Here is a 13,972-nt window from a genome sequence, read left to right as displayed (position 1 = left end):
TAGCTAACCTAAGGGATCACTGTTTTTACATTTTAGTTACTTTGATGATAATAATAAAATTGAATAAACATGAAAAACAAGAAATAAAGTACTCAACTGGTGTCTTACTTTTTTGCTATCAACTGTCAATGACACTTAACCCTACCTTCTTATACTAATGTTACTGGTGGACTAAATTTTATATAATTAAACAATGGACAAAAGAGCAGAGATAAAAATATGCAAAAAAACAATATATAACTTTAACAATTTTCCTTTTTTATTTACTTTCTAACAATGTGACAAGAGCTTTCATACATTCATTCAAACTACCTGTTCTCTTTCCTGCAGGAATGAAGCTTGTACTAACAGTAAAATTAATAATTCTCTGTTCAGAAATCAATCTTACATGTTAATTGAAAGATGAAAACCTTGGCTTTCTATTAGTTATAAGTAATATAGGATTAAACGTAACAGAGAATTTCTCGATAATGAGAAACCCACTTAAAATAAAAATGTATCTCAGAACTGCTGGTATAGGTATTAAAACTTTTATCGATAAGCAGAGAACAGTAAGTGTTAATCCCTGTTCCTACCATTCTGAGATACATAGCAGAGAACTATTAACAAACCCTGAAAGATGTGGCAAGAAGGGTCTGATATTCTATTTGATAGCTCTGTAACCAAACAAAATTGAAGGCTATAAAAATTATGGTTAATTTGATACATATTTGAAGGGTAGAGGAAAAACATAAAGAGAAAATACACAGAGAAAGTGTATCAAAACTATCACAGATCAGTACCAAAACTTAAATTTGAGCATTTGAAACTTCTCTTGCTAGCTTTTTTTTTTTCATACAAATTACACTAACTAAATGTTACAAAATAAGAAAATACCAATTATGAAATATTTTAAAGTAATAATTAGAACTAATATTTTTTCTATCTTCAAATCTGAAATATAGGTTAATACTTGACAAAAGTTTGAATGGAGTTAACCCTTAAAACATAGGTACCACTTTTAAACATCTTTCTGTACAAGTCACTGATTTACATTCGAAATGTAACTAAACAACCTTACCATCAATATGTATCCATGAAATTAACATTTTAATGTACATTATGATTTGAAGTTTATTGTTATCCAAGGTTTAATTTGTTTATTCCAAAAGAAACCTTTACAAAATATGAAAACTCCAGTTTTGTGTTATCACATAACCCCCAAGCTATGAAAAATATCAACTTTCATACTTTTTATCTTGACTCAGACAATACCAGTCTTGTAATTGTATGTCAAGACAATAATTATGTTTACTTGCCTTAGTGACATATAAGTTTTAAAGCTCTTACAAACAAGTAATACATTTTGTCAACTGCTGATGGGTGTCACGCCTACCTTCTATAATTAGCCTTTAAATTTACAGGCCATGTGTACTTAACAAATATATGTTTAACTATTAAAAAAAAAGAGCTCAACTTTACACTATAATCGAACAATAGTTATTTTAAAATATACATTTGCTTGTCATCATCATATAGATGTAACTGCTGATTTATCAATAATAGCACTTACAGTTGTTTCTCACCTAAATATGTTAAGGTTAAAGAGACAGTCGAAATGGTTTTATGGTTTACTTTTATATCTTAGTTAATTATAGATATAATATCTATTAAAAGTATATAACTAAAAAATTTAGAACTTTCTTATATAAATCCTAAAAACTGCTTTTGTTCTTAAGGTCTACAATTTTCCATAAGTGCAAGATAATTTTGCCACAGACTTAAGCATCTCTGCCAAGCATACTGTATTACACCAAGAAGACACCAATGACTTGTTCTGAGATGAATAATAAATGGTATAGGAGAAGAAAATAAAATATTAAAAATTAACTATGTATGTGAAAAGAAGAAAGACCTGAAATTATTAACATAACCAGAAGAACTCTTAAGGTATTCTACACAAAATTGAAAGGTATTTACATTTTTGTATTTCTAAATTTTAAACATCTCATTGTACTGTATATATTAATAATAATCTCTACAATTAGTGATATTGTTGAGGAAATGAAAAACAAGATTTGAACAATTACCTCTTAAAAACTTCTGATATTCATATAAGGAGGTTTTAAGAGGTTATGCAAATAAAAATTGGAAACTATAAGATGAAAATTAGCAAGTCATTTTGATGGATATTATAAAATCACAAAGCCATATGTACTAGAACTCTGAATTTACCAGGTATATCTATAAAATATGGCAGGTCTTTGGTAAACATTACATCAGTTGTACAGAAAAAACATTAATGAAGTATTTTTACTGATGATTTGTCTCTAAACTTCCAAAGCCTTTGTTAAGTCAGAGTGAAGATGATTTTCATAATAAGAATAAAATACTTCTTGTCATACAGTTTTCACACTTCGTTTCCATGACCTGTAGAACCTTCATAATCAATACCAAGTGTTTTAAGATAAAGTTAATATTTTATCTGTTACTTTCTCTACCACAATACTGACTGTAGCTAAATCCTCAAGGTACAGTAAAATTAAATTTTGAAAACTACGAAATAAAATATAAACAAAAAACTTCATTTTAAAGTCTTTTTTGGAGCCGTCATTTTATTTTCTTATGGGTATTGAAACCTGGATTAAGTGTTATAAGCCTTCAGACTTATTACTGTGTTAATTAGGCACTCAATAACTAAAATATAATGTTAAAAATTACTATAATCTAACTGAATTTTCAAATAAGCTTCAAATAGGTTAACAAAAGTTGTTAATGATATGAATATCAAATTCACTCACACACACATTACATCAGTTATCTCTGCATTAACATTATTAGTACTAAATTCAAAATAACAAGTACAAGCTTGAAATAAAAAAAGAAACTACCTACTGATCACAAATGTGTGGTTTTTTAAAACTGCTTTGAATGTTAAGAATAGATAGGTGGGGCTTCTGTTATGGGTTGGGAAAAAGTGAATGATATCTCAGCATATGAAAAGTTAGGATTACAAAACTACATTAGACCCAGACTATGTTCATGTAGAAATGCTACACTTCTATAGTTACACAAACTAAAAGGGAAGAACTAAGAATAATGCATGTCATGACAAAAGAGACAACTAAGAATTTCTTTAAATATTTTCTTCCAAAATAAGAAATTAAAACATGGATAATATAAAAATTTGAATTATGAAGTACACCTTGATGCAGACTTTATTCACATAATTTGATAATAAAGTTATTTATTTAAATTTTAAATATAATTCTCAAAAACATTTTAATATGCTCAAAAGAGCCAGGACTGTACTCAAAAGAATAAGTTAATAAAAAATTTAATTTAATGACAACTTACAATTAAAAAGTCCACTAGTGCTAGCTACTCCTACAGATCATCAGCTGTCTTTATAAGAAATAAACTGCAGTCATATCTATTCCATTTAACCACATATCTGGGAAGTTCTACAATGTAGCCCCAATAGATTTTTTTGTCTTTGACTTTTTAAGTATGCTTCAAAATCAGATTTAAAACATTAACCAACGTACAAAATGATGCAAACAAAATGGGAAGGGCACATTAACATGACTGTTCCTCAATGAGTCTGAATATATGGAAAAATAACTTCAGTCATCATAAGAAGCAGGGGAAGCATATAAAACATAATCACACACAAAAAAAAAAAACAATATTCAATCATTGTTTCAAAAATACATAAGTATAAAATTTGAAATTTAAAACAAAATTTAACACAAATCATGAAGATTATTAAAAGGGTTTTGAATAAACAACTGAAATTAAACTTACCTGTGACAACAATTCCAACATTAATATAAGCAACTGCTCTATTTTGAAGAATTTTCAAATTTTCCTATAACCAAACAATGTACAGTATAATCAAACAATATACAGAATAAACAATTTAAAGCATAATTAAACAATGTATAGCATGCCCCAAAATACACAGTATAATAAATAATGTACAATGTAGCCTAACGTGTTATAGCATAGCCAATGTACTGAATAACCAGCACATGGTATAAACAAATGATTTCAGGCATAACTGAATACTGCACAGCACACACAAAAATGTACAGTATTGACAAATAATGTACACTACAATGTTCTGCACAGCCAGACAATGTAGAACATAACACAATATATAACACAACCAACCAAAGTATAGCATAAGAGTTTTCAAAATAAACAATATACAGCATAACTAAACACTGTATAAAAAAAAACAAAAACACAATGGATAAATAAACAATGAACAGTGTAAATGAACAATGTAATGTGTTATGTACATGAGAATATCTAGTTAAATTACTGCTCAAACTACTACCAAATCAGAAAAAAGAAAATTATAACACAATACTCAGAAGTAGTAAAGATTGATTAAAACAATAAACAATATAACATGGCATATGAAGCACCTAATTTAATTATTTTCCAAGTTACTATTGTCAGTAAAATAGTGCAGTATGCTACAGAATACACACAAGAAAGAATTTGTTAATGAACAAATCCATCAGTCTTCACATTGCTTGTTTACTTCTACTTCTATATTTAATGTACTGTTTTTTTGTTTTTTTAAATATTTATAATTAAATCAGTGTTGATAACTGGAAACTTATTAAATGTAGCTTGGCTTTAAAGTAACATATTCACAAGATACACTTATTTTAATGTACCACACTGGATACTGAAACACCATGTGATAAATGTTTAAATATTAATACAAAAAATTATAAAGCAAATCTAAAAGTAAACAACCATACCCCATAGATTCTATGCTAGACAAAAAGTACAGAAACACAGTATCAGGGAAAAGGATATCAATAGTTCTGCTTATTAGTTATGAGACTGTAAAACCCCAGATGTTCCTCTGGTGTGGTATTCAGTAATGATATAACTGAATTCTAATGTCAGTTAATACCACCATGTAATAAAAAAGTGATATTTTCTTTCCATTCTGTGAATAATTCTGTATTTCTTTTAACTTCAGAAAATCCGAACTTGACATTTCTGATTCATAGTTTTTTAGTAATAGAAACAGAATTTTCTGATGAGTGTTTTATGAAGTTATTCTTTAAAGTTATTTTAGTAAGTTTCTTCTCATCTTGCAAATGTTTTTCATAACCTTAATTAATTATTCTCTTATTTTTCCTTAATTTTTTATGGCCTTAAGCTACAATTACACTATCTTCAAGCAAAACTGAATTTCAACAAATGTCAGACAGGCAAACCTGCAGATAACAGCAAATTCAAACTACAGAATATATTTCTTATATTGTGGTTGAATTTTTTACATCCGTGAGAAATAACATATTCAATACATAATAACAGTGAAAATAATTCCTATTTAGAGATTAAAAAAAACAACAACCAGTGCCTTCATACAGACAAATGGAAATGACAAACCCACCTGAAGTGAAAATGTATCTCAAGATGGCTGATATGGGTATTAAAAATTTTATTAAAGTAAAGTAGAGACCACATTTCAACCTTCTTTTTAATACCCATACCAGATGTCTTGAGATACAAAGACAAATAGATTATTACTTCTGTAGGTCAAATGAATGACTTACCAGCTTTCTATCTCTTCAAGATGAATATCTGCTGAACTAGACATAATGAATACCAAGTAGAACTGCACAAAGAAAGTGCACCTGGATTTTAAACATCACCATTGGTCATTTTAAATAATTTAACCCAAGCTCAAGATACAGTATGAAATGCAAGAAATGTTATTTAATAAAAGACCAAAGTGCTGCAATAACTAGAAAAAGATAATGTTAAGACACCCTAAGCCATGTGTTGCTGCCACCTATATATGGAAACAAAATATTCCATATTTTAGAAAAACAATTATATCAATAAAGATGGTAGGAGAACATGGTCTGTCTGCATATTACATAATTATCAGTGCAGTTTTATTCCCCCGATTCTTATAGCCTCAAGTTACAAATATCAATATAGTTTTATTCTATGTTGATTTATAGCCTTGAGCCTACGTTTAACAACACAACCTCATTCTATATAGTTTTATTACTTTGAACTATAGTTAGCAATGCAGTATCATTCTGTCTTGTTAATTTAATTAATACTCCCTATAGAAGATATTTATTAATTCCAGTGTGTTTCATTAGGAAGGTATTGATACATCTAACAAAGTGCAATGATTACTGCTATCAACAGAAAATGTATGACTAACAACACTAACACAAATAACCTAGTTGAGACACAGAACATGTTAATTAGAAAAGATGTACCCCACCTCAATCCATTCTGTTGAGCCAATCATGTTGAATTCTTCTGCTCCCCAACTACAGAAAACGATCGTTCTTCGAGGTCGCCAACCTACAGTAAGCAATAGAATAACTAAAACTGTAGCAAGAATTTGTACTTTAACATAGAAACATTAAACTCTAAAACAGAAAAGTTTACAAAAAAAAAGGTTTTTCCTTAACAGACTCAGTCAGAAATTTACATATAGAATATAAAGCTCAAGGAAATGCATCTAAAATAAACCATATTTCCATTACAAGTTGAAAACAATCAGGTTTATCATTAAAGGTCTAAAATCAAGTGCATTATTAACTCTTTCCACAGATGGTCTGTCAAATACATTAATTTTATAACCACCAAGTAAGCATACAATTTGGCAAGTTTTCATTAAACACTACAAGTCTTTGCACACACACACACACACACACATTTTTTTAAAAGTGTTTTTCCTAAAGACTTGTCCTTGAACATATGGAGTCAGAATATTGACTAGTCCAAGTTCAGAGTGATTTTTCATGTTAAGATTAAAAATACTTTTATTCATTAGAAAACTTCCAAATTTCATGTGTAACCTATAAACCTACTGAACAAATACTTAACTTTCCAGCAGTAAAACTTTATGTTTCATGTGTTACTTTTTCTACCTTAACTCTATACACACTCAGTTGATTTAACCATCAAAAAAAATCTAAATTACTTTTTTTTCATTCTAAAATGTTTGCATTTAAAATATTCACTTGTACAACATAAACTGACACTTTTTTTTTACAGAAAATTATTTTTTATTCACTGAATTTTGTGTAAAGCTATTTGCAGTCCTTAATATTGAAATTATAGACTACAAGGAAGGCAGCTAGTCAATATCACTCTTTGCCAGCTCATGGGCTACTCATTACCAATGAAAAGCATGATTAACAATCACATTATAATCCTAAAATGCTTTAAAGGACAAGTGTATATGGTGACAAATTTTGATCCTGTAATCATAACTACCAAATCAACACGCATGACTGAAAAGACCAGTGTGTACAATGACAAGCTTTAATCCTGTGACCCAAACCACCAGAGTAACAAACAATCTATGGAAGATATTATGTTATCATGCTGTGTGTTAAAAAGCCTTCAATTAACACAAACTGGTGAAATCATATAGATAATTTCTATTCCACTTAAGACTGACATGGTGCACTGGCCTGTATATTATGAGTTTTGAAGCTTAAAATTTAATGTTCAGTAATTATATATAAATGAATAATTTTGAAGCTCATGACTTAATAAAACAAACCTTCCTGAAGTAACTGTCCAAATACTCGTGATAATTCCATAAGCACAGCTGTTCCTCCTGAAGCATCTGCAACTCCTCTGATCCAAGCATCTCGTTGGTTCCCAATTAAGACATATCGATCTAAAAAAAAGGTTTTGTCAAGTAATATTTATATATATTCAATGAAACTATCTCTTGGGAGAGTTTGTACAAAATACAGAATATTGGATTTTACATTGTCAACTATACTTACATATTTAAACTCTTCCTAATATTGGAGATTTCAGAAAGGGATACTGATGAAAAGTTATACAGTGACAGTAAATCATTTAATACAATTGCATTCTTTCTTGATTAAATCAATTAACTGCACAAGTATTTGTAACAATTATCACATTAGTAATATAAAAAATAAAAAACAAATTATTATATTTTTAATACAATAAGTTCATGTAATCTACAACAAAAATTTTAGCAAATGGGTGAATAGCAAACTATTAAAATACAAAATAAAGAATAATCAGAGATGAAACAATGAAATTCATCTACACATATAACAAACTTTAAAAAAGATGTTTTTGACTATGCAAGTACCCCTAAAACTTTCAAGAATAAATACTGTATGTAAAAAGTATGACTTCAACATACCATTTCATCTAGGTTTATCACTATTGTCATAACATTATTCAATTTAATCATAAATTATTTTATGTTACATTAATCAACATAATTGCTATTCACAACAGGTGATCAATTGTAGCAATCAATTTAATCATCTGGGTCTTAATTGCATGTTTTCTTAGTACATGCTACATTATACAATGTCTTGTTACATTACATCCTCTCTTAGTACATACAATTGAATCTCATTAATAAAAACATAATAATAATAGAAAACTGCTTAAAATGAACAACACTATGAAGTACCTTTGAAGTTACATTGACACCATTGTAAATGAACATCTTTTAGAACAAAGTTGCTTACCACAAAATTCCATTTACAGCAAACTGATTTTAGTAATAAAAGAACAGGTTTTACATATATATAGTGATAAAAATATTTAGCAACACAAGCTAAGAAACCACAAAAGGACTGACTACACAAATTTGCATTAGTGCAAGATGAAACCATTTTAAATTGTTAATACAATGAGCTAAACAGAACCCACCCCATCAGGAAGCCATTGTTTTAACAATAGACATTTTGCATGTTTAACACGATTAGTTAATGCAAAATTACTCCCTCAAATTCATGAATAAAGTGTGAAATAGTGATGCTATGATTTTAGATAAATTGGAGCAGTTTCATGAATGAAACAGAACTTACGCATCATCTTTAAGATCTAACAACTAGTATACCTACTAAGCAACATGATTTATCTAACAACTAGTATACCTACTAAGCAACATGATTTATCATTGGACAGCAAAGTACAAATAATCAAAGCTATTCTCAAAGCAAAAGCCAGAGAACTGGAACAAAAACTGAATTATCCCAACTTCAAAGCCAGCAATGATTGGTTTGACAGAGCATCACCTTTAAATCAGTTTATAGGTGACATTGCTACTGTAAGTGATGGTACTGTTATTGAGTGTCATTGTCATTATTTGCACTAGTCAAAGGTTATGCCCCATGAGATATATCTTATACACTGATAATACTGGGTTGTTGTTTCATTTGATGCTTGACAAGACTTCAACATTCAAAAAGGAAGTCAGGAGAAAAGAACAACAAAGAAAGAATCAGCATGATGTTGTGTACAAATATGAATGGATCAGAGAAGCTGAGTTCAAGACTGTGGACTCTATACCTGTTTATTATCAGCCAAACAAACAATCAAAGATGAATAGAAATTTATTCAGAGATTGGATACTCAAAGTTTGTCAACAACTGGCCAAATTACTCATGTTTCTCCTACCAAATACAACATTAAAACAGCAGTGAATGGACCAGAGGATGATCAGAAATTTCAAAAGCTTTTATCAAAAATTGGTTGTATGGAAAGTCTATGAATCTGGAAAAAAATCTACCAACAATCAATAAAGACACAACTAATATGCTATATTCATCATGGCAGAAAGTTATTAAATCAACTACTGTCAACTGCTTATGAAAGCATCATCTTGTCATATGTAAAATACTGCTAGTCTCAGCAAGGAAGGAAATGTTGATGACATTGCTGAAAATAATAATTCCAGTAAAACTTCAGCTGAGATCCTAAATGAACAATTCAGCTGTTTTTGGAAAAGCCTATAATGATATTTTTTTTGGAATTGTGTATATAATGAAACTGAAGTTTGGGAGTCAGAATCTGATGTTATTTCTTCTGAAAAACAAAACAGTAAGTCAGATGAAAACACTATTATTCCCCATTACTACCGAAAAGTGCCATCAACATCACAATGTTAGCCACATTGCACGAGCTTGTAGTGAGAGTTAACTGTTATTTCTATGCAACATATTATTTTTGTTACAAAATAATATCAGTCTGTCATTATCTTTTGTTTCCATGCAATACATTCTCTTCTAAACAAAATACCATAAACCTGCTACTAAGCTATACAAAGGTCATTACCAAAAATTCACAAACATGGCTGTTCTATTTAACCTGTAGTGGTTTGTTACAATTATAATTTAGCCAAATTATTAAACTTTTTTTAATGGTTAATACAGAATTCAATGATGAAGTAATTATAACTAGCCAAGATAACAATTTTTTTTTTATTCCCAAATATACTTTTATGTTATTTATTTATGCTTGGAATGTTTATATTTGTTCATCACATGTGAAGATGAAGGTCATTTTTCATTTCAAGGTTTTTGACACTTGTAAATGAGTAGTAAACCAAATACTTGCATGAAACCTTGTTGTGCACAATGTGCAAAGGAGAATTATGGATTCAGGCAACTGACTGTAGAATTTAGGAGACTTGTGAAGTTTCTACTTTGTTTCTGCATGCCTAACACAGCAATATCCAAAGCCATATGCTTCACTGGGAACTAGTTTATGCCACAAAATGCATCTTGAGCTACCAGATTCCAGTTGTCAACATTAATATTACAGAGCTTCACTGTTGAATTCAAGCAGTCTTTATGCAGTATTATTGGCATTTTACCATAATTCAAATGCTTCAAGTATTGACAAATATGCCTATTACAAAAAGTTACATGTGTGCAATAAAAAGATATGTATATACACTGAATAAAGGCAAGAAGAAAAGTATACAACAAAGATCGACTAAAGAGAAAAAGTATGTTAACAATAAACCTAAAATATATTAATGAGAGTGCTATTTATGATAGCTATAAACTGACACTACACAGTCATGAAAATTATTATGGGAACCTCATTAGAATGACCGAAAACAAGATCATTATCTACAGACTGACACACTATTAAAAAGTAAAAGCTACAAGAAATATTTACAATAACTCACTCCCAGTTACTAAAAAGATATCCATCAGAACTTTGATGCAGAATCCATTTAAAAAATGCAAGAAGAGATAAAAGAAAGTAGATGCTAATTTACTAACTTTATCTCCAACCAATAATCAAGTGGTTTTGTTTCTGATTCCAAGAATTATGATGAGATTGCAAAAATAAAGTAATTAAGTGTCAGATCTACTTGTGGGTAGACATGTATGCTAGTTGGAAAGTTGTATGAACACCAGATAGATTTAGTGCAAGAACCCATGTTTTGGGTTAGAAAAGTCTCCTGGCATAGAAATTCAATCTCTGCAAGTTGAGAAAGAAGATCTAAGAGAATAGAATTGTCAGTCAGAAATTGAGCTTGGGACTGCCAAAGAAATCTTTGTTAGTCTCCTAGCAGAGAATTGAAAGTCTCTACAGTCTCCAGTCTCTGAAGAAGAAACCCATGTCTACAACCATGCTGAGTGTGTCAAATATTTTCTGCTTAAACTCCATGCAAGTTAATTATTGCTGTCACTTTCTAGAACTGAGTAACAGAGCTACAAATGAATGAACTAAATGTAATAACTGATAACCTATCGGTAGCATTGAGTAATGTAATGGAAGTCATTGAAAGTATAATCAAAGAAAAATTACCAGTTCAAATTGATGATGATGTTAGTTTTGATATTAATATGTTTGAAGATACATTTGGCAATTTCAATGTAGCCAAGTATCTTGATAAAGTGTATTAAAAAGTGTTGTTTTTAATCTCAGTCTCAGAATTATTTCTCTTTTCTAACAATAATCTCCTTGACTTAGAGAATTGTGTACTCCACCTTCACATTAAAATATTTTTAAAAACCCTTAATTTACCGTAGTGCCACCCACATGATACACTTTCTTTATGCATTTTCTCTATATTATATTCACCACCTCTCAAAAAAAATAGAAATTAAATTATTTTCTATTTTCATGGCTTTGTGTCCAAACAAAATTGGTTATAAATATTGTGCCTTGTCTGAGCAATGAACATTTTGTAGTGTGTAACTGATATTAAATTTCATACTTCTGGGAGGAATGTTAGAATAAAATAAAGGATAGCAGATGCTTAGAGAAAATATCTCACATTTCTCACACTAGGGAAATTCAGAATTTTTTAAAATACTGTCTTATAAAATTAATAACATAAAACTTACATACTATTAAAATATGAATTATAAGATACTGTTTTATGCTATGCTAATTGGTGTAACATAAATATGAATTAGTCTAACTGTCTCAACATGTCTTCAGACTAACCACATGATCTTTTTGTATCTGGCTATAGTCTTTTAAGATTTAACACTTCTAACTTTCAATATAGTGTTTACATCTTCACAAAATCTGGCAGTATTTGACTTACAGTATTACAAATCTTTAACATACAAAACATCAAATTTTTAAGTGAAGCATTTTTAATAAAATAACGATTTGTTCATGTTTTTATCGGTTATAGGTAATATAAAATTAAACATGAGTGAATTATTGACAAATTACGAAAAAGAGGATGTGACAGGTGGATGTGATTTTCTATTCAATAGCTCTGTAACCAAAGAAAGTTGAAGACAATAATAAATGTGGAATCTCTGAGCAATGGCATTACGTTACATTGTTTTCTGAAAAGTGACTTGTCAATTTCTCAGTTAGTACAAACAATGTTCTCACAGGAAAGATAATGACTAGGATGAGCTTTTAATGGTTTCTGTCAAACTGTTAGAAAGCAAAAAAAGTGTTAGTAACAGGAAATTTACTGTTGCATGTTATTATTCTAAGTGCTTTGGTACACTGGTTAATTAAATACAAAATATTTTAGTGAATTACTACCATTAGAGTAAAAAAAAAGGCACCAGGTATGTACATTATTTCTTGTTTGTCATGTTTATTCTTTATTTATTATTATGAAAGTAACTAAAATGTAAATTTAAGGATCTCTTTACCTTAATTAAGGCTAGTTTATGTAAATTAAATAAATAATAATGTAATAAAAATGTTTCATGACACACACATACAAGCTGCTTGTACTAGTTGCAGTAGCTCATGGGAATTGTAATTTTATAACATAAGCTTCACATTCCCATCTGATTTACAACTTATAATAGCATGAACAGAAGTAGTTAGTTGTTCAAAGTGCAATTAAAGAGCAATAAAATAATTAATTTAAATATAAATAGATGCATAAGACTACAAGTTTAAAGTTACTCAGTGCAAAACAAATGTAGTTTCAAGTTAAAATACGAAGTCAATCTAGAAAGGAAAAAACAATAATGTAGCATTATTTTGATTTTTTGTTGTTTGGTTTTGTTTGTTTGTTTGTTTTGTGTACAACATTGGTCAAATTTACTGACCCTGTATAGAATTAGGGTAGAGAAAATAACAAAAATGTTTATTGAAAACAAATGTTTGAAATGTATTTAGAAAGTTTCAGAAATTACACAAATAATATTTGTGATTTTTGAATGTTTGGGACAAAGAATAGTTTTTAAAGAAAATGAAAAAATCACTGCACTCAAATTTTGTAATGAAACAGATTCAATATATTCACAAACAAATCTTTAGTAAATATAATTCATTAAAAATATTTTCTGTGTGTGCAAAATTGTAATATTTACTAAAAGTCTAGCTAATTTTGTGAAGATACATATACTGCATTAACAGTTATAATGTAAATACTTAATGTAACTGTGAATATGAACTTGTGCATTTTATTCCAAGCTTGTTGATGAAAGATTAAAGTTGATCTAGTCAGATTCAAAATTATCAGAAAATGTGTTGTGTGCACATAGATTAGATTCTACAAATTCAACAAGCTATTGTTTTGTAGCTGAGGTCTTAAGTTTACTGACATTCAGAGTTTTCAGTATTTTTATGCCTTGGGTCCTTCTAATTAGTTTAACATTTGTTGCTTTACTTTAGACCCTCTCAAATGCCAAAAGCAATTATCATATAGGACATACATTTGTAGACAAAAATAAAATTAACTGTACAA

The 13,972-nt window shown here is 29.1% G+C and overlaps 1 protein-coding gene across 9 annotated transcripts in view; it reads right to left on the bottom strand.

Moving 5' to 3' along the window:
- The window catches only part of LOC143230673 (putative N-acetylated-alpha-linked acidic dipeptidase), an 87,198-nt gene that overhangs the window by 28,205 nt on the left and 45,021 nt on the right, over positions 1-13,972 (bottom strand). For all 9 annotated transcript variants that reach the window (XR_013016590.1, XM_076464617.1, XM_076464610.1 and 6 more), the window contains 3 exons: positions 7,556-7,675; positions 6,260-6,342; positions 3,787-3,850 (listed from right to left, as the gene is read on the bottom strand). Coding sequence is in view for 8 of the 9 variants with exons in the window: in XM_076464617.1 (XP_076320732.1) it covers positions 3,787-3,850; positions 6,260-6,342; positions 7,556-7,675 (267 nt within the window). In the remaining variant the exon portion in view is untranslated. The remainder of the gene's footprint in view (positions 1-3,786; positions 3,851-6,259; positions 6,343-7,555; positions 7,676-13,972) is intronic.

This window comes from Tachypleus tridentatus, chromosome 10, assembly GCF_004210375.1.
Source record: "Tachypleus tridentatus isolate NWPU-2018 chromosome 10, ASM421037v1, whole genome shotgun sequence".
Taxonomy (NCBI): domain Eukaryota; kingdom Metazoa; phylum Arthropoda; class Merostomata; order Xiphosura; family Limulidae; genus Tachypleus; species Tachypleus tridentatus.
Note: the sequence above shows the minus strand (reverse complement) of the source record. Positions and strands in the feature narration are given on the sequence as shown.